Source organism: Ambystoma mexicanum, chromosome 3q, assembly GCF_040938575.1.
Source record: "Ambystoma mexicanum isolate Mex_15411 chromosome 3q, UKY_AmexF1_1, whole genome shotgun sequence".
Lineage (NCBI taxonomy): Eukaryota > Metazoa > Chordata > Amphibia > Caudata > Ambystomatidae > Ambystoma > Ambystoma mexicanum.
Genome location: NC_090926.1, coordinates 391,014,798 through 391,041,190, shown reverse-complemented (window position 1 = coordinate 391,041,190; position 26,393 = coordinate 391,014,798). Strand labels below are relative to the sequence as shown.

Sequence of the window (26,393 nt, the reverse complement as noted above, 5' to 3'; positions counted from 1 at the left end):
GAGTAGTTTCTATTTACCTGCAGGACTCATTAGGCAGAAATGTTATGCAGAATTACCCACTCGGTGTAAACTGGTTGTTTACCCCAGTTCTGCTAAATACAAGTGGCTAGAAATACGGGGACACAATAAAAAATTAAAATAAAGATTGCAATATTTTGATGTGTAATCACATGACCAGAGGTCTGTAAATCTGGTCCTTGAGAACAAACTCCACTCCATGTTTTCGGGATATCTACAGGGTAATGCTTTGATTTTGTCAGTTAATTTACATTAAAGAAGGTCTCCTCCCTCGCCACCTTACCTACAACCTGCCCTTCCAATCCCAGATTGGGCCAAATGAAGGTTCCTGCGATAAGTTACAGGAAGGCTGACATGACTTTACATCCCTATTGACAATGCTTACCTGCCTAATGTGCGAATTCCACCAAGTTATTGGTGTGCCTCCTGAACGTATCGGCTGTGTCTGAGCGACATGATCCCTCAATGTGCCAGGAGGGTCGGGGAACATGGGTCAGGGTGGGCCGATCGATCATGGTAATGGAGCAGTGCACTGTTAGGCCTGCTCTGCAAGGACTTGATTTTTAAGGGTGAGGGAATGAGAGGGAGGGTTTGTCATCGGGAGAAGGGGAGTCTGGGAATTAGGGAAAAGGTGGCCCAATTGGGGAAATGGAGCACATTATAGCGGTGGCATGGGAAAGGGGTGTACTGACGCATGGACAGTGGATGGAGTGGAATGCAGAAGTAGAAGCACTGGCATTGTCAGTTCGAAGGAGTGGTGACACCTGCAGGGGGGAATTGTCAAAGGATTGTGGGTAGCTTAACAATATTGGGGGGGCGCAAGGAGGGTGGGGAATCCTCCCATAAAGAAATGGTCCAAAAGGAAGCAACTGGGATGATGACAAGGACAACACAAGAAGGCAAACTCGTAGTGAAAAATAGCAGAAAGGAGTGAAGCAGTGGGAGCTGGACCAGTACAATTGTCGCACTTGAAACACGTTTGAAAAAATGAAGGCAGATACTTTGACATGGTACTACCCCTTTATTGGTCCTGGTAAAGATGATTTCAGACGGAGAGTGGCAGATGCTATAACAAGGGAAGACAGACGTATATACAATATGGTAAGGTGGAGAAAGGAATGCCTCATGATGCGAGGAAGGTGACAAGGGAGGAGACTCGGTTCAATGGGGATTATCAGAGGTAACAGCAGTGGGTCATAGAGGGTAACTATTGTATGCCACCATTCAGCTCTTCTGGAACTGTTGGGTGTAATCCTATCTTCCAATTATATACTTAAGCCTCATAGATAAGGGAGTGGTTGTGATCACAGGAAAGCACCTGCCCCTAGGTTAATAACCAAGAATAAGCTGTAGGCAATAAGCACATGGTAAGGTCATTATCGCTATGATCAAGACTCTATAAGCTTTTGACACTTGTCCTATGAGTTTATTTCTTATCCTTTCTGCACTCTGTATAAAAGGATACAATGGGGGTTATATGAATGAAGGTTTTGAATCTAAAATGGCTGAGCAAATGACACTCAGCAGCTGGCTGAAAGGAGGCAATTTTCGGCTGCTATTCGGTCAATATCAAATGGTTGAGACAATGCATATGGGTGCAAGACGATGAGGAGGAACCAAACTTGGTGTCAATTGCATTTGTCTACTCCAGCTCTACTACACCCACCAAAATAGAAGTGAACCAGTGGATTGGCTAGAAAAATCATACCTACAGGAGTGAGGGTCGAATTTTCTTCCTCTGCGGATGCAGTCTGTGCTCTGCTCCTTGCACTCACACTGGCATATGGCCATGTTCAGCAGCTTGTTGTTAGGACAGCTTTTCTGGCACACACAGCGACACTTCTCCTTGTCCCAGCCCCAGTCAGGTTTGCAGGAGTCAGCCTGAATGTGCGCAGGACACACACAAGAGCAAGTGCTCTCCTGCAGGAGCATGGGCTCCCCACAGCTTGAATTATCATGGCCATTCTTACAGAGGCAGCTGCAGGAGTCCTCGATGAACACACTGTGGGGCCCACAGATGGACCCATCAAGGCCATTCTTGCAAGCACAGCTGCAAGAGTCCTCATTGAACACTTTGTGGGGTCCACAGCTGTTCTCGTCAAGACCATTTTCACAGACACAGCTGCAGGAGTCATCGCTGAACACGCTGTATAGCCCACAGCTCATTCTGTCAAGGCCATTTTTACAGATACAACGGCAGGACTCTATGCTGAACACCTTGAGCGATCCACAACTTGAACTGTCAATGTCAGTCTTGCACACACAGCTGCAGGATTCTTCACTGAACACCATGTGGGCGCCACAAACTGCTGCTCCTTCACCCAGACCTTTAGAAGTGAATCAAAGTTATTAATTGAGCACAAGACCTGCCATTAGGCATTTAGCATGTGTTAATATATTGTTACTTACCATTTAAATCACTTGCCTTCGGATCTTCCACACAGCGGCAAAGCCGGGTGTTCCAAGACAGACCGCTACTACAGCTCACATGTATCCTGTTACACCTTGAAAGAAGGGATTTGATGTTTTACCAGTGTTTGTGACAATGTAAGCATGTTATAATCAGTATCAAATGCTTTGAGGCAAGATGTAAATTGCAGAAGTCATTCAACAAATAAGTTCAGTTTTTTTATTAACAGTGCAGACGTAGATTGGTTTGGATTGGCAGGCCTCTCTGGGGTAGCATGGGATACCACAGACTGGGCCGGAATGGAATTAAAAAATCTGTGTGATGGGGCATAGTCCTGGAATAGCAGAGGGGAGAGTAAATTAGGTGTGAGATAAACTGGAAGAACTCTGGTTGGTTCCCCAACTGTTACAGGTGCTGCGGTCATGAAAGAGCTGCTTTGGCATAGCTGAGTGCATGGCCCTATGAGGAAGCTACCATTTGCCACTAAAACTAGAGAAAGTACCATATTTCTGCATGCTATCTGTCCTTAACTTTACACCTCAGCATTTATCTATATGTGGCTTTACTCATGTGTGATTTCGGCCTAAAAAGGGTACACCCACCTCTAGAAAACAAAAGAGTTTGCCCAAACTGTAAGTCATATAATTAAGAAATATTAAATCATTTGCTTTTATCTATTGCATCCTTTTTGATCTGTGTGAGTCAAGTTGGGAACTGTCTCTTGGCAAACATGGGTATAAACGACACATGGAAAGGAGCTGTGCTAGGACTGCTAGCTCCACACAGCTCAATCTTGCTGATGATATGGGAGTGAGAACAAGTAGACACAGAATCCGAAATATATGAATTAAGAAATGAAATTATATGAATTACTGAAAAGTAAGACACTCAAGCACAACTTAGAAAATTAACAATTAGCAGGCAGAGACCAAAACCAAAAGGAATATATTCAAACATTATGTTAGAAAACGTTACATAAAAACGTTCTCAAAAGCATGCCAGAAAACTGATCCTGTCTGAGTGTAATATTCAATGTAGCAGACGCCCACGGAGTAGAAAGGACTGTCATCAATGCCTTTATTTGTACCACTGGGTAGGACATTTGGTACCTAGCATAATGCTAAGAAATCTTTTAGGAAGAATAACGACTAGCGTTATGCAGAATTGATGGATTGAATATTTTGATGAACTCTTGAAACAGGCTTAAATAGAGTATCATTTGATGAGAGTGATTGAGTTTGGAAAAGATGAGATTTAGGAATATTACTCTGCTCAAGCATACCAAATATTAAGTTACATTTAATGATTTGTGTTTGTTAAGAATTTTAGCTCAAGGGTACCAATTCCAAAGATTCAGAACATGACCTGTCTAATAGGAAATCTATTCAACAAAAGTTTCAAACTGCCTACCCTCACTCGGTAGAAAGTGATAATAAACATTTGATTCATCAAGGTAGTATCAAACCTGTTGATAAGGGTGGAGCCTGGACATTATGAATACCAGCTGATATAGTGAGGAATGCTTGAGAAGGTTCAATGACCAGAGAACGTAACTTCCAAAATTCATTGTGTTTAAATGTGTGCAAGATGTATTCTAATTCTTATTTATTAAAATTCTCAAATGCTTAAAGTTAAAGTCACAAATGCATGTTTTTTAAAGCTCAGTTGGCCTGGGAAGCCAAAAGTAGCTTCTGGTAGCTTTTGGTTTTAAGTTAACCAGACTCTCCTATGCTAGAAGCAGAAGATAAATAGCTTGCAGCAACTTCAAACCCTCGGATTTTCATGAAGTCCAATGGGTTTTAGCACCTGCTAATAGCAGGCGGATGACACAGGAATCCATTGAAAATGCCAATTGACATGAGTAAATGGCGGGTGGCCTTTACACCTTTTGCCAAGTAGAGTGCAAGAACAAGGCGCTAAAGTGATTTTGCCAGTTTTGACACTTTGCACTGTTTTGCAAATGGATGGAAATCGCATGGAAGGGTCACCCCAGTGTAGAGGAGCAGTTACATGCCTCTGCAGGAAATCCCGCCCCCCTACTGCCCATATGTTGCAAACCTGAGACTGTGTCATGCTTAACACCAGCAGTTGTGTCAATTCCGCTGCGTACATTCGAAAACAGGTATCCACTGAGAAAACTCTATCAAATGTATCCCAGAAGAGACGACAATCTGAGGGCGGAACTCCCTGAAGGAATATGAAAAAGGCAGAATGAGGAGCTGGTGACGTCACGAAAGACTAGCGTGACGCCTTGCGAATACTGGCTGAAGAGAATGTATGGACCTTACAGAAGCTAATGATGAAGTTAAGAATCGAGAACGCTTTTATATGCGAAAAGAAGATTGCACGTGTGAGAAGCACTGCAGAAAATGCAAGCCGTTCAATAACTGTACATATGCTGTAACAGAAGTAGATTAAGTAATCTTAGAAGCTGCCTATGAGTAGTTAATAGATTGCAGGCGAAGCCGTCATTGTATAGAATTTGGACATCAGTGTCATGAATTTTAGTAAGCCAGGGCCCATGGAGAGGAAAGGCCGAGAACTGTGTTGCAGCACAAATAAGCTAAGATTGTCGAAGAGCCTGGAAGGGCTGTCTGGCCTGCTGTCAAAGCTGAAGCAGCCAAGGCCAGTAATCTATTCTTGAAGGCAGTGATCGTGCAAAGCTGAATCATCCCTTGTTAAAATGCAAAGAAAGAACACCACGTGAGCTAAGTTTTATTCATTTAAGACATTTAAAGGCTGTGAAATGGACTAAAATGGATGAAAATGGAGTTGAGCATGGAGTTCTAGAGCAACGATAGTGCGTGCTCGAACTCCCATATATTCCCAGAGACAAGAATACTTTGCAAAGGCAAGTTCAAAGATTATCTTCATGGCATGGCAGAAGGCATGGGTGATGACAGATGTTGGGCTAATTGGGTGGGGAGGTAAAGTTAAGTCCACCGGCTGGCACCTGGGTCTGAGCTTACCTGCTGCTAAGTGAACCGAATGTTCCAGACTGGCACGAGCATGCCAACCAATTGTTGAGGGCCATATAATGAAGGGCCTTATAGTTTGAAGACCAATGATATACCGTGTTGATGATGACATGTTTGAGAGGTAGGCATAAGTTATCTGAAAGTAGATAACGAATCAGAATCCCACCCCTTATAGAAAGTATACTTAGATTATCCCCTTGAACCTATCACAATCCCTCGTAGGTTTTTCTTATTTGTCATGTAGTATGACGTCACGTCTGATGTATTTTCTGAATGAAAGGATGTTTTTATGACAAATGCATTGACAGCTCGAGCGATAGTCCGTTGATGTCTGTTGTAACTCCCTGTTTTAGATAAATGTTAATAAAACAGCAACCTTTGCCATCTTACTGAGTTGGTTCGATTATTTGGTGTCAGAGTTATTCTGCTTCGCCATTGATTGCATGCACGATACCCAAAGGGCCTTACTCTCACGTGGTAGCACTGCGGATGGTTTAAAGATCCAAACTAGGTTGTCTTCAGATTTTCGGATGATCGAGTATCCTCCGCCATTAAGCCGGAAGTTTGCAGGATTTGCTGTGGAGAGCGGCCGATAGGAATGAACTTGCAAGAAGAACCGAGACGGTGGGCAGGGCCTCCTTTGACAAAATCCCTCGGATTGGAGGAGGCAATACTGAAGGCCTTGAGTTGAATAATGAGCGAATGGTGAGTAGACTAAGGGGAATGGCAAATTAAGGGGATGGGGCTGTGATAATTCTTTGAGCAACGGAAAATATTGAGTGAAGAAAAGATAGCGCCTAGAGTCCTGACTCAAGGGAGTGCAGGAGGAGATGTTTCAAACTCCAATGGGAGTAGAGCAGAAACATATAACGCGTAAAGTAGTTTACGTAAGGTGACGTCTCAAACCCTGTGTAGGGTATTAAGTAAAGGCGAGGGAGAAAAAGATGATCACAGTGTTTATTAATGTGTAAAGTCAACTAGTCAGAGAGGGCGCTAGTGAGCCATCCAAGGTGGCAGCTCACTAAGAGCTCTGCGCTGGCCCCTTTCAAAAAATCCTTTGTGAATAACGCTCTCACCGCAGCCCTTCGTTTCACACCATCCGCGATAGAAGCCTAGTCGCCCGGGCAGCCACCTGTGCTAAAATCTGGTGTGTGTCTGGATCCGGGGCCCTGCTGATTGAACCCGTGCTGCAGTAGCGGCAAACGAAAAGAGAGCAGCCCGGCGCAGACTGGAACCGGGGGGCGCTGTGGCCCTCGAGTCGGCGGGGTGCCGACATTGAATACCACCGGCACATCAGGACTAGGCAGTGCCAGTGTGAGGAGGGAGGGTGGACCTCTGGGAGGGCGCTGAGCAGCACCCGCGGAACGCCGGATGCCCAAGACCTGCACACCCCAGCGGCGGAGGAGAATTGGCGGCAGCCTGCCCTGGGGATATCTCTGAACTTTCGGCTGCCGCCGCCCCCGAGAAGATAGCGGCCGCGGTGACCGGGGTCTTGCAGGCCGGGCTGAGTGGAGTCCTGAGTGGAGAGCGGACCGGCAGCGGTGACAGGGCAGCGCGGGAGGAGCCGGCAACGCCGTAGGCCCCGGGCGGGCCTGCAGTCCTTGAGGTGAGCGTGAGACTCACCATCTTCCACTTGTGCAGCGCGGCGGCCCGTGGCTCCGGCCGGGAGGCAGTGGGTCCGGAGGCGCTGCGCCCCCTGAAGACCGCTCGAACACCGGTCCCCCTCTACCCCAGCAAGCAGGGGGAACGCCTGATGCTGTCCCGAACCCGCTGTGCCTAGGAAGCCTGGGGCCCCTGCCTGTAGGTCCCTGACAAGCTTCGTTTGCAGACTGTACACCCCCCCACCCTTGGGCTCCTAGCGGTGGAACAGTAGAGCGGCCTCAGATGATAGGGACTCTAGGACGCTGCACCCTTTGTCAGCAGACTAGAAGAGATCTCCAGTTGCACACCTACCTGTCGCCTTAAACTATACTGCAGCCAAGGCACCTACCTTCTATAGGCACCCGATAGAAAGTGATCCCTGCGCATGGTCCTATATAAAACCTCCTTGAGAAGATTTGCACTCCGCGCGCCCGAACAGCTGCACCTGCCCCCCCCCCCCATAGCCCAAAATGGGCAAAACGGATAAGTCACAACGTAGACTGCCGTTTCAACCCGGCTCAGTGGCCAAACTCCCAAAACAACCGCAGCAAACGTCACCCCGGCCTCCTGACATGGAGCAAATTGGAAGAACCCCAGCAGTCGTCCATGTTCGATATTCAAGAAATCCTCCTTGATGTCAAGGTGGGTATTGGAAATCTAGACTCCAAAATAGACACTCTGTCTTCTAAAGTTGACCTCCTACAACACCGTATGGCTAAACAAGGCGAGAGGCTCGACTCCGTAGAACAACGGGTATCCGACCTCGATGATAACACCTCGTCCCTGCTGACCAGGGTCACCACACTTGAGAAGCAAATGAAAGGAGTAGTCGATAAAAATGAAGATTTAGAAGGGCGAGCCCGCAGCAACAACATAAAGGTGGTGGGCATAAGAGAGCAGCAAGCTCCAACGAGGACAGAAGACTTTGTGGAGTCGATGTGTAAAGAAATCTTCGGGGAGGCGGCATTCTCAAGTTTGTTTGTGGTGGAACGAGCGCACAGGGTCCCCTTTAATTGTCCGGCCCCTGGAGTGCCGCCCCGGCCCATCGTCGCAAGGCTCCTTAATTTCAGAGACCGTGACACCATCCTTAGGTTGGTGAGAGAAAAAGGCGAGCTGCAATATGATGGAGACAAGGTACAAATATTCCTGGACTTTTCGCCAGCTGCGCGCAGGCCTCATGGAGAGCCTTTATGGGCGTAAAACACAGACTGCGAGAGAACCAGATCCAGTACTCCATGTTATTCCCTGCCAAATTACATGTTATCCATGCTGAGAAGATCCAATTCTTCACCTACTCTGAAGAGGCCAACTCCTTTTTGGACGGCATTGGCTGTGAGCCCCTGCGCGACCAACCAAGACCACAGAGGCGGGGCAAAGGAGGGAGAGGCCCTCCATGTGGAAGCACTGCCCGGGGTGTCAAGTGACCTGGGTGGGATCATCCACACGATGAGAGCATGCAATTGAATCTTTCTGAGAGGAGCACCAGCCCTTGGAGCACACCAGTGCCCCACGCTCTGCACTGTTAACATTTAATAAGGTTGATACGTTGGGGGTACCATCAGGCAAGTTGGGGGTTGCCCAACAGGGTGGGAAGGGGAGACGTTGGGGGATCATGTTCAGAAGTTTGCCCTGGCCCCAAGTGTGGTCACCTCCGCCCATCCACTCCAAACACAATCACTGCAGTCACTTGGGTGCCCTTACACTCAGATACGATTTGACACCAGACCTCCACAGTCTTCGTAAATATTTGATACCGACTTCCCATTCAGGATAATCACCTGGAACATCAGAGGAGCTAATGCCCCTCTAAAGACCAGGAAGATCTTTCTCTATCTGAGACGACACAAAGTGGACATTGCCCTCATCCAGGAGACCCACCTAACACGAGCCTCAGAAAATCAGTGGGGCCTGCTTGGGGGATGTCACCGCTATTACTCCTCCTACTCATCATACACAAGAGGGGTTGCAATCCTCGTCAACAAAAATATCTCCTTCAAAATGATAAAAGTGTCTTGCGACGAGGAGGGAAGAGCGCTCTTGGTGCAGGGGGTCCTGGCCGGGACAAACATAGTGTTAGTCAACTCATATGGCCCAAATGTAGATGGCACCAATTCATTTGACAGGGTAATGCAGAACCTAGCGGTCTCGGAACACGCCACGATAATATGGAGGGGTAATCTTAATACTGTACTTGATCCAGCACTAGATAGATCAAACGCTATCAGTAGACAATAGTCTTAGGCCTCCTCTCAAATCAAAGAAATCTGTGACACCTACGACCTGGCAGACATTTGGAGGCAAACGCATCAAACTAACCAAGAGTTTACGTTCCACTCCTTGGTGCACGGGACAAGCTCTCGTCTCGATTACCTAGTAGTGTCAAGAGCAGTGGCACTACAGTGGGGCGTATATGAGATCCTTCCCAAGATGCTGTCTGACCACTCCCCGGTAATCCTGGACGCTGTCCCAGCAGACGGCGGTAAGCAGACTCCCTCTTGGCATTTCAAGACTGGTGCCCTTCAAGATGCGGTGTTTACCCAAGAACTGTCAGACGAAATATCATTCTTCCTGTCAGCAAACCTGGAGTCGGCCCCATCCCATGGTGTCCTCTGGGAGACCCTGAAGTGCTACACTTGTAGAATTTGCATAGCCAATGTACTCACAGTCTTAAAGACAATACGAAGAGACCTCCAGAAAAATGAATCGCGTCTGAAAGATCTGGAACAAACGTTTGAAGCCACCAGCAACCAATCAACACTGGCCCTTATTAAAACCGAACTGAACGAATTCAACAAAAATGCAAAACAAGAAAGTTACTACCTGTCGAGACGCCATAAGATCCGCCAGTATGGGGAGGGGCAGAAGCCAGGGGCACTCCTAGCCAGAATTCTTGCAGCGGACAGAAGACCACCGAACATCGATTGCGTATGCAATTACCAAGGCGCTCTGGTCTATACTGAACGGGAAATCGTTGCAGACTTTCAGGACTTCTATCAAGAGCTGTATAAGTCCAGTTCCACAGGAACCACAGCAGCGCTACGAGAATACCTGGAGGATACTGAGCTGTACTGGATCTCAGATGAGGCGAGAGAACACCTTTACAGAGAAATCACAGCCGAAAAAATTCAAAATGTGATAAAAGAGTTGCCGGGTTCGAAGGCACCTGGCCCGGATGGCCTTACAGGCGAGTTTTACAAGACCATGGGGCCCTTGCTTGCTCCTCTTCTCGTCTCAGTCTTCAATGAGGCAGTGGCAGTCAGGCAATTGCCCCCCACGCATAAGCCAGGAAAGCCTCCTGAGGACTGTGCCTCTTACAGGCCTATCTCATTGATCAATACAGACAACAAAATTCTGGCCAAAATCCTGACCAACAGATTACTGCCCTTGATGCCGAGTCTGGTGCTGGCAGATCAAGCAGGCTTAATTCCGGCCCGCAGCACAACCTTCAGCATTTGGCGCCTCTTCGACATCATGGAAGCTCTAGACCCATCGAAGCAGGCAATCGCAGTCCTTCTTGACGCAGAAAAGGCATTCGACTCAGTCAAGAGGCCTTTCCTCTTCGCCGTCCTGAGCAAGATGGGTGTGGGTGCTTTCTTCATAACGCTGGTAGCACTCTTATACCAGCACTCCAGGACCCATGTCACCGTGGGGACCACTCAATCAGCCCCCATAGTGTTGAGCAGAGGCACCAGACAGGGCTGCCCCCTATCGGCCCTATTGTTTGCCCTGGCCATGGAACCCCTTGCAGCCAACCTCAGGAGCAAATTCATGGACAGGGGGATCACCATTGGGCCGCACAAACTGATTCTTTCCCTTTACTTAGACGACGTGGCCTTGCCCCTCCACGCCCGACCGCCAGACATATGGAATCCATTTGTAACCTATTTGCTATCACGCCCGGATACAGGAGGATGCGGAAAACGTCATGGTTATAGCAGGTAATCCGGCCGATCATATTCCTACAAAAGGGGGCAGCATGCAGTGACTGAGTGTAGCATGTGACCAAAGGGCACAGACTTTGAATTCTGGAGGGCGGGGGGCTTTGAAAGGGTGAAGGGACAGGGCAGATTGGCAAACTTTGTTTGGGGTTGTATTGTTTTGATTGTTTGTTTATGTAGAAAAATGTTCAAAATAAAGGTTTTAAAAAAAAAAGTCGACTAGTCTGTATGTTGTTTGTTGAGTAAAAATATCGAACAACGATAAAAGTTGTGAAGTAATTGAGAAAAAGTTGAGGAGCATTAGCAATCAAACCTAGCAAAGAGGCTTGTACCAATCGAAAGGTAGAGATGGCTAATTAAGAAATCAGAGGCTTGAGCGGCGATTGATGGTGCGCACTGATATTTGTTGTTTTAAAGACATTGGACCTCATTAGGACCCAGGCGGTAAGGGGTTTACGGCACCGTAAACAGCGCCGACCCTTACCGCCTGATTCCGAGGTCCCTTAGCGCCATGGAGGATTTAACACCTGCTTTTAGCAGGTGTTAAAATCCATGGCGCTAAGGGACCTTGTTGTTAATTACGCCACCGTAATTTACGGTGGCGTAATTAACGCCTTCCCCACTCCCATTATGCCCTATGGGGCAAAAATGGGAATGGGGAAGGGTAAATGGGTTAATGGGGACTTACCGCCCCGCCAACCTCGGAATGGGGCGGTAAGTCCGCCAACCACCATGGCGTAAACGTAGTTTACGCCATGGTGGTAAAGGTACGACCCAGGCGGTAACTTACCGCCTGGGTCGTAATGAGGCCCATTGACAAAGTGGTGATTTAAGCAAAAGTATAAAGGTTATTTCATAAGTCTGGTAAGTATTGACAGTCAATTGAGACTTGTCATTAAGGGAGAAACTCATCTGATGCACTTGTGTAAAACGTTACCAAAGCACATCAGATAAAATGTTCATGCCGTGGCCACAAAGGGGATCATTGGCAAAAGTGGTATTGCAACACATGACTGACCACATACTTGCACGCTGCATACACTGGGAGAAATTAGAGAAAATATTAGCGATTCTAGAGCTCTTGAAAATTTACCAGGAAGAAAGGGAAGATCCGCCACCTGAGGAGTGGATGCTTAGTCAGCATAAGGACGAAGGTGTTGAGCCCTCAGCTTCCCTTACCTCACCTGAAGTAAAAGGCACTAGTACGGAAGAAATAGGGTCATATCCTTTAAAGGAGTTGAAGCGACGACTGGATATAGTAATCCAATATACAAACCTCCAGTTTATAGTAGCGATGATAGTCCTGAGGAGAACAAGAGAAAAGAAGAGATCTATAAGATCATACAGGACAAAAAGAAAAGAGTGAGCGGTTAAATCTGTCGACAGAAATAGAAAGGGAGATTAAGAGAAGGAAAGGAGAGAAGGATAAAGCTGACAAGATAGCGCTTGTGCAGAACTAATGTATGGGAGGACAGATATTACTTAAAATAGAAGGGAAAGCATTGAGGAAGTTAGGCAAAGAGAACATAAGGGTAAACATGATAGAAAAGACAAAGAACGAGAGAAGAGATTGAAAGACGAGGAGCAGAAAAGCAATAGAGCAACAAGAACAGATATATCAGGAGGAGCAAGAGAAAAAACAAGAATGGGCAGAAAAGCAAAGAAAGTATGACAATAGACAAAGAGCGATAGAAGACAGGGATAGAAGAGAAAGGAAGAGAGAAGAGGAGGAAGTGCAAAAACTAAGGGACAAAAGAATACATAGACGAAGGGAAGAAGTAAGTAGAGAAGAACCAAGGCAAGAGGTAGAAAGAATTAGAAGAGATGCAAGAAATCGAAGAGAGCTAGATGAAGAAATAGAACGAAGAAGACGACAGTGGGGTCTTGATACAAGTCTCATTTGTAAGGAACCAGTGGGCCAAGCCCAGAAATATGATGGGACAGAATAGAAGAGTTCCTTCCGATAAAGGAAGTAACACAAGGGGCATCTAGAGTTGTGTTAGACGAAGAAAGCTTTTATGCAGAAAGCATCGGAGAAAAGATCGATAAGGCCTATCAAGAATTAAGGGAAGGTAGCAAGTATGGAAGCCGAGGGAATAGGGATCAATCCCTAGCATTTCAATCACAAAGCAAAGAAGGAATTCCGTTCAGACACGGACGTGGAGCATTGTCCTTATGCAGACTGAACTTAGACGAAGGTGAAGAAGATAATAGTCACACTAGTTGGAGACGAGGCATATCAGACGAGGAAAGAGAACCCAGTCTTGGGGTAGAAGGAGGGAGCGTGTGTGTCCCTGAAGAAAGCCTGCAATTGGATAAAGAAGTACGATGGTCTGATCTGGAACAACCTCAGGATAGGACGCCAGATAACATAGCATATCCAGCACATCCCTGAGGACGATTGTGCAGTGAGAAGGGAGAATTGCCGCCATATGTGAACAGGTTACGGTCGTTACCGACAAGGAGACGGACAGGGACGATCGTCCCTGAAATGGATATACTAACGATGGGAGCCGACTGTGGGTTGGGGTTTACACAGTTTCCCTTATTGGAAAAATGGGGAGCAAGACAACGGTATATCCCATAACCACAGATGGACAAGGATAATTTAAGGTGTAAACTCTCGAGTTTGACTTCGGGTGATGGGAAATGGATATATGAACTAGAAAAAAATGACAGGAGGAAACACGTTGGCCACATGGGACATAAAAGGTCTGCTGGCAGCTATTCTTGGGGAAAGGGCTGATGACGTATGGAGGAGAGCAGGATATTCAAGTGTGACAGCACAAAACATAGCGCATGATGGAGCACCATTTAATAAATGCAGAGCAGATGTTTGGAGAGCGCTCAGGGTACAATATCCCGATACATCAGACATGGGTGCAAGCATGACACGTAAGATGAAGGAAGATGAAGACCCTATTGCGTACATTCAGGACATTCAAGAGAAATGGCAACTTGAAACTTGAGAGGCGTGTGGAAAAATTGTGGCATTATTTTACTGTAACGCTCACCTGATTCTCGCAGAGGCGCCGGTCGTGACTGGGCGACTACCGTATCTTCAAAAGTGATGTGCACCACCCGGTTGGCTCTTTGGGCTGGACCTCTGTGCACTGTATGCCTGACTCGAAGAGTAAGATGTCTGCAGATAGAACATATGGGATTAATGAACTGGGGTTATTGGGGTGTCCCTATCTCTTTCCTTTTCTCCTCTCCTGTAGAACCCCAAAGGTTAACGCTCTCACCTTAGGTAAGTGAACGCCGGGCTCTCCATCTGCCTCGGGGCAGGGTGCTGTAACCAGTTTCTTCACTGGATAGGTAGCGCAGGCCTCTTGACTTCAGAGGACTGCTGTCCGTCGTTTACTTCACGAACGGTGAGTTCCGAATATTTCAAATGTCTTTAAAAGTCTTTTGTAATGCTGTCTCTTATTTTGCAGGGTTCCGGCGATGGCGGTTGACTGGCTGAAGTGAGTTGAGGATGGACCCGTATGCGGAATAGAAGCGCCTGGAAGCGCGTAAGTAAGCGCTTGTTGCTTGCTTCCCGATGCGCATTAACTGTCCTTTTATTTTGCAGGTACCAGTTCGGAGCTGCTGAAGGATGCCGGAATGCCCACTGAGATCGGCGTGGATGGAGTAATGGCACGTGAGTATTGAACGTTACCCAATGTCTTTAAACGCACCTTCTTTTGTCTTACAGATGCGGGATGCAGCGCCGAAGGCCTCCGGAGCGTGCGAAGAGTTGGTAAGCTTTTGTCTTTCAGATGCCGGAATGCAGTGCGATGACCTCCGGAGCGCGTGAAGAGTAGGTAAGCCTTTGTCTTTCAGATGCAGGAATGCTGCGCGAGGCGTTGATGACAGCCAATGGACCAGGTAAGAGATGCGCTGTCACTGAAGACCGTAGTGCTAACCTGTTCTTTCTTGTCTTTATAGATGTTGCTGAAGACTGGATTCAGGATGGTAAGCCTTTTTCCTTTAGGCCCAGGATCAGATGCAGAAGACACGATGAGCGTTCTGCTGCAGAGGATGCAGAATAACGCAAATCAAGATTCATCCATCGGGTGTGGTTTAAATAGCCTCCTGTAGTGCTTAGGTGTCTCCTTCCACAGCCACGCCTAGGTAAGAAAAGAGTTCCTGCTTTCCAGAAGAGTTCCAGTGTTCTGAACCTAGGGAGTGGCTCCTGCCCCACCCAACAGGAAAAGTAGTCCCAAACAGAAGAGGATCAGGGGTTCAACTGGCAGGTAAGTAAGCAGCATGGTCTGCTGCAGGTAAGTCCACCCAAGCATTATGAGCCCGGCGCTTGCAGCGCTGGGACTGGGCATATTTATGAGCCTGGCGCCACTGGCGCCAGAACAGGGTCCAAAAGGTCCCAATTGGGACTGGCTGGCACTCGGAACCTGGGTTATGGGTCTGCTTCCAAGGGAGTTGAGTAAGTCCTGGCCTTTTGGAAGCAGAGATCATGACAGCACCCCCCCTCAAGGCCCCTCCCAAACCGGGCTTCCCCGGGGGTTTTGGCATGTCAGGAAATGTTTGATGAAATCTTTTGATTAGACGAGGAGCGTGGACATATTCTGCAGGTTCCCAGGATCTTTCTTGAGGGCTGTAGCCTTTCCAGTCAATTAGGTAAAATAGCTTAGATTTGGAGATCTTGGAGTCCAGGATGCTTTTGACTTCAAACTCGAGTTCTCCATCAACTAGGATAGGTTTTGGGGATTTAGTTAGTCGGGTTTGAGGTTGCACGGGTTTTAAAAGAGAGACGTGGAAGACCGGATGTATCTTCATGTGAGGGGGCAAGTCCAACTTGACCGCTACTGGGTTTACTATGGTAGTGATGGAATAGGGACCAAGGTATCTTGGGTTGAATGTGCGTGGTCCTTTTAGAGGTAGATATTTGGTGGATAACCAGACTTGATCTCCTACTTGATATTGGGGGGCTTCCTTCCGATGTTGATCTGCTCCTTTCTTGTATTGTTCCTTAGCCCTTTGAAGGTGAGAAACGGCTTCCTTAAAAGCTTGGGTGATTGTAGAGTGCAGGTAGTCTACTGCTGGTGTTCCAAGATCTTGGGGTGGATCCAACTCTGAGGTTCGAGGGTGACAGCCGTATAAAAGAAAAAACGGGGTTTTCCCAGTTCCTGAGTGGACAGAGTTGTTGTAGGCATATTCGGCTATCCAAAGGATATCTTTCCAAGTTTTTTCAGTTTGTTGCAGCATGCAGCGTAAATACTGTTCCAGAGTTTGATTGGTCCTCTCGGTTTGTCCGTCGGTTTGAGGGTGGTGACTGGTCGATAATCTCACATCAATTTGAGCCGACCGACAACAACTTTGCCAAAAATGAGCAATGATCTTTTCTGAGGTTTTGGCCATACCGGGATGTCCTTCCATTAGAGACTCGTGATAACAAGAGATCACCTTTTTCTGTAAATCTGTGCTGGGCAGGTATAATCGTTCTTGGAAATACAATAAGTTGTCCTTTACTGCAAAGTCCTTTCCCTGCAGATGCCAATTCTGTATTTCTGCTGGAGTTATAAGTTGCCTGGTTTTATCCTTAATTTCCTCTATGGATTGTGTGGTTATTACACCCAGAATTCTTTGTTCGGGAATGATAGGTACAGGTTTAGGGTTGGTCAAGTGTTCCTCCACTCCCATCCGAGAAAGGGCATCAGCTTTACCGTTTTTTGTACCAGGTCAATAGGTAATTATGAAGTCAAACTCGGCAAAGAATAGTGCCCAACGGAGTTGTCTAGAGGATTGGGCTTTTGCGGTTTTCAGATATTGCAGGTTTCGGTGATCCGTAATCACAGTAACGGTGTGTCGGGCCCCCAGAAGATAATGCCGCCAATCCTTAAAGGCAGACTTGATAGCCAGAAGTTCCTTATCAGTAATAGTGTAATTGATCTCAGGAGGCGAGAATTTGCGAGACCAGAATGCCACGGGATGTAACTGATTGGTTACTGGGTCCTTCTGTGATAGAACTGCCCCCATGGCAAGGCTCGAAGCATCAGTTTCAACGATGTAGGGGAGTTCGGGGCGAGGATGTTTTAGAATTGGTGCAGAGATAAACTTTGTCTTCAAATTCTGGAAAGCTTGTTCCGCCTCGGTAGACCATTCAAAACGTTTGTTTTTCTTTAACAAGGCGGTGATGGGCTGGACTATTCGAGAGAATTCGGGGATAAACCTGCGGTAAAAGTTGGCGAAGCCTAACATGCTTTGAACCCCTTTTACGGAGGATGGTGATGGCCATTTGAGAATTGCATCGACCTTCCTTGAATCCATACGCACTCCACTAGGTGATAATATGAATCCCAAGAATTCAACTTCCGTCACGTTGAAAACACATTTTTCCAACTTAGCGAAAAGTCTGTGTTGACGCAACCTCTCGAGGACCATTTTCACGTGTTTCCGATGTTCAGATTCCGATGAAGAATAAACGAGGATGTCGTCAATGTAAACGACAACACATACATCTATGAGTTCTCTGAGGACATTGTTCATAAAATATTGAAAGGCGGCCGGGGCATTGCAAAGCCCGAAGGGCATGACCTGATATTCAAATAGCCCATACTTGGTGCGGAAGGCCGTCTTCCATTCATCGCCCTCTTTTACTCGTACCAAGTGGTAGGCTCCTCTAAGATCCAGCTTTGTATATATGCATGCTCTTCTGACTTGGTCCAGGAGTTCAGGGATTAAAGGTAACGGATATCTATTCTTAACGGTGATCTGGTTCAGGGTGCGGTAATCTATACAAGTTCTAAGGTCCCCTTCTTTTTTTGGAACGAAGAACAAAGCTGAAGAAGCAGGGGACTTAGAAGGACGAATAAACCCATTTGCTAGGTATTGATCCAGGTATTGTTGGAGGTGAAGTTCTCAGGCTCGGTGAGGGCATAAATTCTGCTACACGGAGGAGTAGATCCAGGTATCAGGTCTATCTGGCAGTCATAGGACCTATGAGGAGGTAGAGAGTTAGCCTGATCCTTCCGGAAAACATCTTGGAATTCTAGGTATTCGGGAGGTAACTGGGGAGTCTCCGAAGAAATTGCTGCTAGAGCAACACCAGGTGGAGGGTGACAAGTAGAGACACATTCTGGGAACTGAACCGTTCTTGCTCGCCAATCGATCCGAGGATTGTGTTTTTCTAACCAAGGTATCCCTAGAATAATCTGGAACTGAGAGGCCTTGATCACATCGAACACGATCTTCTCATGGTGTCCATCTTGACTTACTAGCGTCACTTCTTGAGTGGTATGCGTTACTGGTCCAGAGGCTATCTCCGTACCATCCACCGTAGTAATGACGTCCTTTACAGCCTTGGGACAAAGAGTTAGATTCATCCTCAAAACCATTTCCTGATCCACATAATTGCCGATGGCACCGCTGTCGACGTAAGCTTCAATCGCATGTAATCGATCTGGATGATCAGGGCTAATGAGGACCATAGGTATCACGAAATGCGAGGTCACGGAACTGGTTTTAACGCTCGGCAAGGGGACCTCTATTCTTGTCGGGCGAGGTCGTTTCCCTGCTCAGAGTTTGTGACCTTGGTAACTGCAGCTCCTACCGCCTTCTTGGCTGGTTTCACCGGACAGTCTCGAAGAAAGTGCCCTGAGTTTCCGCAATAGAGGCATAATTGCAACTGTTTTCTCCTTTCCCGCTCCTTTTGTGTTAGTGGTCCTTTCAGGCCCCCTATTTGCATGGGTTCCCCGGAGTCTACTCCTTTGGAAGGAGTTGGTGGTTTGGAAAATACTCGAGCATCAAACTTGGAACGATCGGCCTTCCTGTTCTGCAGTCTGTGATCTATTTGAACGACTAAGTCTATATAATCCGAACAGTCTTGTGGGGGATTCACTACTTGGGCTAAAACGTCTTTGAGCTCTCCACGTAGACCTCTATAAAACAGCGTAATCCTTTTGTCCTCAGGCCATTGAGTTTCCACTATTAGTCTGTTGAAAGATGCAATATAAGCCAAAAGGTCTTGATTACCCTGTCGCAACGAAAGAAGCTCATTGTCCAAGGCCTGCCCCTGTGAATGTCTTGCGAACAGTTTTTCCATACTAAGCTGAAAGGCTTGAAAATCATGGAGAACCGGATCATCTTGATTAACTAGAGGGATCGACCAGTCTGCCGCATTGCCACTAAGGTACGAAAGCACAAAAGCTACTTTAGCTTGATCAGTTGGAAAGGCTGCTGGCCGGCATAAAAAATGCAACCGGCACTGATTGATAAATACTGCAAACCTCTTTGGGTCACCAGAAAATCGTTCGGGCGGAGCCAGAGGTACATTCCCAGGTAGGTTGATCTGCACTGGATTCATAGGGGATGTTGAAGGAAGATTTGCCCCTAATGCGGGTAACGGGGTCTGTCCGGCTTGTGACTGTAGCAATTGTCTAGCAAGATCGTCTGTTCGCTCCTTGGAAATAATTAGTTCCCTTCTTAGAGCATTCGTTTCCTGACGAGCTGCATGCACTTCTGCCCTTAGTTCCCCAAGTAACCGGGCTAGGTGGTCAGTATCCGAGGTTTCCATAGCGCCTGGGCGAGAGTTTTGCGGTAGGCTTTGCGTTCTGTAACGCTCACCTGATTCTCGCAGAGGCGCCGGTCGTGACTGGGCGACTACCGTATCTTCAAAAGTGATGTGCACCACCCGGTTGGCTCTTTGGGCTGGACCTCTGTGCACTGTATGCCTGACTCGAAGAGTAAGATGTCTGCAGATAGAAAATATGGGATTAATGAACTGGGGTTATTGGGGTGTCCCTACCTCTTTCCTTTTCTCCTCTCCTGTAGAACCCCAAAGGTTAACGCTCTCACCTTAGGTAAGTGAACGCCGAGCTCTCCATCTGCCTCGGGGCAGGTTGCTGTAACCAGTTTCTTCACTGGATAGGTAGCGCAGGTCTCTTGACTTCAGAGGACTGCTGTCCGTCGTTTACTTCACGAACGGTGAGTTCCGAATATTTCAAATGTCTTTAAAAGTCTTTTGTAATGCTGTCTCTTATTTTGCAGGGTTCCGGCGATGGCGGTTGACTGGCTGAAGTGAGTTGAGGATGGACCCGTATGCGGAATAGAAGCGCCTGGAAGCGCGTAAGTAAGCGCCTGTTGCTTGCTTCCCGATGCGCATTAACTGTCCTTTTATTTTGCAGGTACCAGTTCGGAGCTGCTGAAGGATGCCGGAATGCCCACTGAGATCGGCGTGGATGGAGTAATGGCACGTGAGTATTGAACGTTACCCAATGTCTTTAAATGCACCTTCTTTTGTCTTACAGATGCGGGATGCAGCGCCGAAGGCCTCCGGAGCGTGCGAAGAGTTGGTAAGCTTTTGTCTTTCAGATGCCGGAATGCAGTGCGATGACCTCCGGAGCGCGTGAAGAGTAGGTAAGCCTTTGTCTTTCAGATGCAGGAATGCTGCGCGAGGCGTTGATGACAGCCAATGGACCAGGTAAGAGATGCGCTGTCACTGAAGACCGTAGTGCTAACCTGTTCTTTCTTGTCTTTATAGATGTTGCTGAAGACTGGATTCAGGATGGTAAGCCTTTTTCCTTTAGGCCCAGGATCAGATGCAGAAGACACGATGAGCGTTCTGCTGCAGAGGATGCAGAATAACGCAAATCAAGATTCATCCATCGGGTGTGGTTTAAATAGCCTCCTGTAGTGCTTAGGTGTCTCCTTCCACAGCCACGCCTAGGTAAGAAAAGAGTTCCTGCTTTCCAGAAGAGTTCCAGTGTTCTGAACCTAGGGAGTGGCTCCTGCCCCACCCAACAGGAAAAGTAGTCCCAAACAGAAGAGGATCAGGGGTTCAACTGGCAGGTAAGTAAGCAGCATGGTCTGCTGCAGGTAAGTCCACCCAAGCATTATGAGCCCGGCGCTTGCAGCGCTGGGACTGGGCATATTTATGAGCCTGGCGCCACTGGCACCAGAACAGGGTCCAAAAGGTCCCAATTGGGACTGGCTGGCACTCGGAACCTGGGTTATGGGTCTGCTTCCAAGGGAGTTGAGTAAGTCCTGGCCTTTTGGAAGCAGAGATCATGACAGTACCCCCCCTCAAGGCCCCTCCCAAACCGGGCTTCCCCGGGGGTTTTGGCATGTCAGGAAATGTTTGATGAAATCTTTTGATTAGACGAGGAGCGTGGACATATTCTGCAGGTTCCCAGGATCTTTCTTGAGGGCTGTAGCCTTTCCAGTCAATTAGGTAAAATAGCTTAGATTTGGAGATCTTGGAGTCCAGGATGCTTTTGACTTCAAACTCGAGTTCTCCATCAACTAGGATAGGTTTTGGGGATTTAGTTAGTCGGGTTTGAGGTTGCACGGGTTTTAAAAGGGAGACGTGGAAGACCGGATGTATCTTCATGTGAGGGGGCAAGTCCAACTTGACCGCTACTGGGTTTACTATGGTAGTGATGGAATAGGGACCAAGGTATCTTGGGTTGAATGTGCGTGGTCCTTTTAGAGGTAGATATTTGGTGGATAACCAGACTTGATCTCCTACTTGATATTGGGGGGCTTCCTTCCGATGTTGATCTGCTCCTTTCTTGTATTGTTCCTTAGCCCTTTGAAGGTGAGAAACGGCTTCCTTAAAAGCTTGGGTGATTGTAGAGTGCAGGTAGTCTACTGCTGGTGTTCCAAGATCTTGGGGTGGATCCAACTCTGAGGTTCGAGGGTGACAGCCGTATAAAAGAAAAAACGGGGTTTTCCCAGTTCCTGAGTGGACAGAGTTGTTGTAGGCATATTCGGCTATCCAAAGGATATCTTTCCAAGTTTTTTCAGTTTGTTGCAGCATGCAGCGTAAATACTGTTCCAGAGTTTGATTGGTCCTCTCGGTTTGTCCGTCGGTTTGAGGGTGGTGACTGGTCGATAATCTCACATCAATTTGAGCCGACCGACAACAACTTTGCCAAAAATGAGAAATGAATTGACTACCTCGATCCGAAATTAGCACTGAAGGAAAACCGTGCAGTCGGACAATGTTTTCGAGAAATTCTCGGGCCAGAGTTGTTGCTGTGGGCAAGCCTTTGAGTGGAATGAAATGCGCCATCTTGGAGAATAAGTCCACGATTACCAGGATCGTATTGTATCCGGAGCATGGAGGTAGGTCGGTGATGAAGTCCATAGAAAGCGTATGCCAAGGGCGAGGTGGGATGTCAATAGGGCGTAAGAGGCCGGCTGGTCTTTCCTTTTGACTCTTGTTATGGGCGCATACTCCACAGGACATTATAAAGTCTCTGATATCTTTTTTCCAAGACGGCCACCAGAAGTAGCGCTTGATCTTTTCTGAGGTTTTGGCCATACCGGGATGTCCTTCCATTAGAGACTCGTGATAACAAGAGATCACCTTTTTCTGTAAATCTGTGCTGGGCAGGTATAATCGTTCTTGGAAATACAATAAGTTGTCCTTTACTGCAAAGTCCTTTCCCTGCAGATGCCAATTCTGTATTTCTGCTGGAGTTATAAGTTGCCTGGTTTTATCCTTAATTTCCTCTATGGATTGTGTGGTTATTACACCCAGAATTCTTTGTTCGGGAATGATAGGTACAGGTTTAGGGTTGGTCAAGTGTTCCTCCACTCCCATCCGAGAAAGGGCATCAGCTTTACCGTTTTTTGTACCAGGTCAATAGGTAATTATGAAGTCAAACTCGGCAAAGAATAGTGCCCAACGGAGTTGTCTAGAGGATTGGGCTTTTGCGGTTTTCAGATATTGCAGGTTTCGGTGATCCGTAATCACAGTAACGGTGTGTCGGGCCCCCAGAAGATAATGCCGCCAATCCTTAAAGGCAGACTTGATAGCCAGAAGTTCCTTATCAGTAATAGTGTAATTGATCTCAGGAGGCGAGAATTTGCGAGACCAGAATGCCACGGGATGTAACTGATTGGTTACTGGGTCCTTCTGTGATAGAACTGCCCCCATGGCAAGGCTCGAAGCATCAGTTTCAACGATGTAGGGGAGTTCGGGGCGAGGATGTTTTAGAATTGGTGCAGAGATAAACTTTGTCTTCAAATTCTGGAAAGCTTGTTCCGCCTCGGTAGACCATTCAAAACGTTTGTTTTTCTTTAACAAGGCGGTGATGGGCTGGACTATTCGAGAGAATTCGGGGATAAACCTGCGGTAAAAGTTGGCGAAGCCTAACATGCTTTGAACCCCTTTTACGGAGGATGGTGATGGCCATTTGAGAATTGCATCGACCTTCCTTGAATCCATACGCACTCCACTAGGTGATAATATGAATCCCAAGAATTCAACTTCCGTCACGTTGAAAACACATTTTTCCAACTTAGCGAAAAGTCTGTGTTGACGCAACCTCTCGAGGACCATTTTCACGTGTTTCCGATGTTCAGATTCCGATGAAGAATAAACGAGGATGTCGTCAATGTAAACGACAACACATACATCTATGAGTTCTCTGAGGACATTGTTCATAAAATATTGAAAGGCGGCCGGGGCATTGCAAAGCCCGAAGGGCATGACCTGATATTCAAATAGCCCATACTTGGTGCGGAAGGCCGTCTTCCATTCATCGCCCTCTTTTACTCGTACCAAGTGGTAGGCTCCTCTAAGATCCAGCTTTGTATATATGCATGCTCTTCTGACTTGGTCCAGGAGTTCAGGGATTAAAGGTAACGGATATCTATTCTTAACGGTGATCTGGTTCAGGGTGCGGTAATCTATACAAGTTCTAAGGTCCCCTTCTTTTTTTGGAACGAAGAACAAAGCTGAAGAAGCAGGGGACTTAGAAGGACGAATAAACCCATTTGCTAGGTATTGATCCAGGTATTGTTGGAGGTGAAGTTCTCAGGCTCGGTGAGGGCATAAATTCTGCTACACGGAGGAGTAGATCCAGGTATCAGGTCTATCTGGCAGTCATAGGACCTATGAGGAGGTAGAGAGTTAGCCTGATCCTTCCGGAAAACATCTTGGAATTCTAGGTATTCGGGAGGTAACTGGGGAGTCTCCGAAGAAATTGCTGCTAGAGCAACACCAGGTGGAGGGTGACAAGTAGAGACACATTCTGGGAACTGAACCGTTCTTGCTCGCCAATCGATCCGAGGATTGTGTTTTTCTAACCAAGGTATCCCTAGAATAATCTGGAACTGAGGGGCCTTGATCACATCGAACACGATCTTCTCATGGTGTCCATCTTGACTTACTAGCGTCACTTCTTGAGTGGTATGCGTTACTGGTCCAGAGGCTATCTCCGTACCATCCACCGTAGTAATGACGTCCTTTACAGCCTTGGGACAAAGAGTTAGATTCATCCTCAAAACCATTTCCTGATCCACATAATTGCCGATGGCACCGCTGTCGACGTAAGCTTCAATCGCATGTAATCGATCTGGATGATCAGGGCTAATGAGGACCATAGGTATCACGAAATGCGAGGTCACGGAACTGGTTTTAACGCTCGGCAAGGGGACCTCTATTCTTGTCGGGCGAGGTCGTTTCCCTGCTCAGAGTTTGTGACCTTGGTAACTGCAGCTCCTACCGCCTTCTTGGCTGGTTTCACCGGACAGTCTCGAAGAAAGTGCCCTGAGTTTCCGCAATAGAGGCATAATTGCAACTGTTTTCTCCTTTCCCGCTCCTTTTGTGTTAGTGGTCCTTTCAGGCCCCCTATTTGCATGGGTTCCCCGGAGTCTACTCCTTTGGAAGGAGTTGGTGGTTTGGAAAATACTCGAGCATCAAACTTGGAACGATCGGCCTTCCTGTTCTGCAGTCTGTGATCTATTTGAACGACTAAGTCTATATAATCCGAACAGTCTTGTGGGGGATTCACTACTTGGGCTAAAACGTCTTTGAGCTCTCCACGTAGACCTCTATAAAACAGCGTAATCCTTTTGTCCTCAGGCCATTGAGTTTCCACTATTAGTCTGTTGAAAGATGCAATATAAGCCAAAAGGTCTTGATTACCCTGTCGCAACGAAAGAAGCTCATTGTCCAAGGCCTGCCCCTGTGAATGTCTTGCGAACAGTTTTTCCATACTAAGCTGAAAGGCTTGAAAATCATGGAGAACCGGATCATCTTGATTAACTAGAGGGATCGACCAGTCTGCCGCATTGCCACTAAGGTACGAAAGCACAAAAGCTACTTTAGCTTGATCAGTTGGAAAGGCTGCTGGCCGGCATAAAAAATGCAACCGGCACTGATTGATAAATACTGCAAACCTCTTTGGGTCACCAGAAAATCGTTCGGGCGGAGCCAGAGGTACATTCCCAGGTAGGTTGATCTGCACTGGATTCATAGGGGATGTTGAAGGAAGATTTGCCCCTAATGCGGGTAACGGGGTCTGTCCGGCTTGTGACTGTAGCAATTGTCTAGCAAGATCGTCTGTTCGCTCCTTGGAAATAATTAGTTCCCTTCTTAGAGCATTCGTTTCCTGACGAGCTGCATGCACTTCTGCCCTTAGTTCCCCAAGTAACCGGGCTAGGTGGTCGGTATCCGAGGTTTCCATAGCGCCTGGGCGAGAGTTTTGCGGTAGGCTTTGCGTTCTGTAACGCTCACCTGATTCTCGCAGAGGCGCCGGTCGTGACTGGGCGACTACCGTATCTTCAAAAGTGATGTGCACCACCCGGTTGGCTCTTTGGGCTGGACCTCTGTGCACTGTATGCCTGACTCGAAGAGTAAGATGTCTGCAGATAGAAAATATGGGATTAATGAACTGGGGTTATTGGGGTGTCCCTACCTCTTTCCTTTTCTCCTCTCCTGTAGAACCCCAAAGGTTAACGCTCTCACCTTAGGTAAGTGAACGCCGAGCTCTCCATCTGCCTCGGGGCAGGGTGCTGTAACCAGTTTCTTCACTGGATAGGTAGCGCAGGTCTCTTGACTTCAGAGGACTGCTGTCCGTCGTTTACTTCACGAACGGTGAGTTCCGAATATTTCAAATGTCTTTAAAAGTCTTTTGTAATGCTGTCTCTTATTTTGCAGGGTTCCGGCGATGGCGGTTGACTGGCTGAAGTGAGTTGAGGATGGACCCATATGCGGAATAGAAGCGCCTGGAAGCGCGTAAGTAAGCGCCTGTTGCTTGCTTCCCGATGCGCATTAACTGTCCTTTTATTTTGCAGGTACCAGTTCGGAGCTGCTGAAGGATGCCGGAATGCCCACTGAGATCGGCGTGGATGGAGTAATGGCACGTGAGTATTGAACGTTACCCAATGTCTTTAAATGCACCTTCTTTTGTCTTACAGATGCGGGATGCAGCGCCGAAGGCCTCCGGAGCGTGCGAAGAGTTGGTAAGCTTTTGTCTTTCAGATGCCGGAATGCAGTGCGATGACCTCCGGAGCGCGTGAAGAGTAGGTAAGCCTTTGTCTTTCAGATGCAGGAATGCTGCGCGAGGCGTTGATGACAGCCGATGGACCAGGTAAGAGATGCGCTGTCACTGAAGACCGTAGTGCTAACCTGTTCTTTCTTGTCTTTATAGATGTTTCTGAAGACTGGATTCA

General features: G+C 47.4%; 1 protein-coding gene across 2 annotated transcripts in view; it reads right to left on the bottom strand.

Moving 5' to 3' along the window:
• LOC138582623 (vascular endothelial growth factor C-like) overlaps positions 1 to 26,393 on the bottom strand; it is a 170,171-nt gene that overhangs the window by 48,470 nt on the left and 95,308 nt on the right. Inside the window, exons 5-6 of one of the 2 annotated variants that reach the window (XM_069654071.1) lie at positions 2,428 to 2,522; positions 1,727 to 2,345 (exon numbers count right to left, since the gene is read on the bottom strand). In XM_069654071.1, the coding sequence (XP_069510172.1) occupies positions 1,727 to 2,345; positions 2,428 to 2,522 (714 nt within the window). The remainder of the gene's footprint in view (positions 1 to 1,726; positions 2,346 to 2,427; positions 2,523 to 26,393) is intronic. The other variant, XM_069654072.1, reaches the window with a different exon arrangement.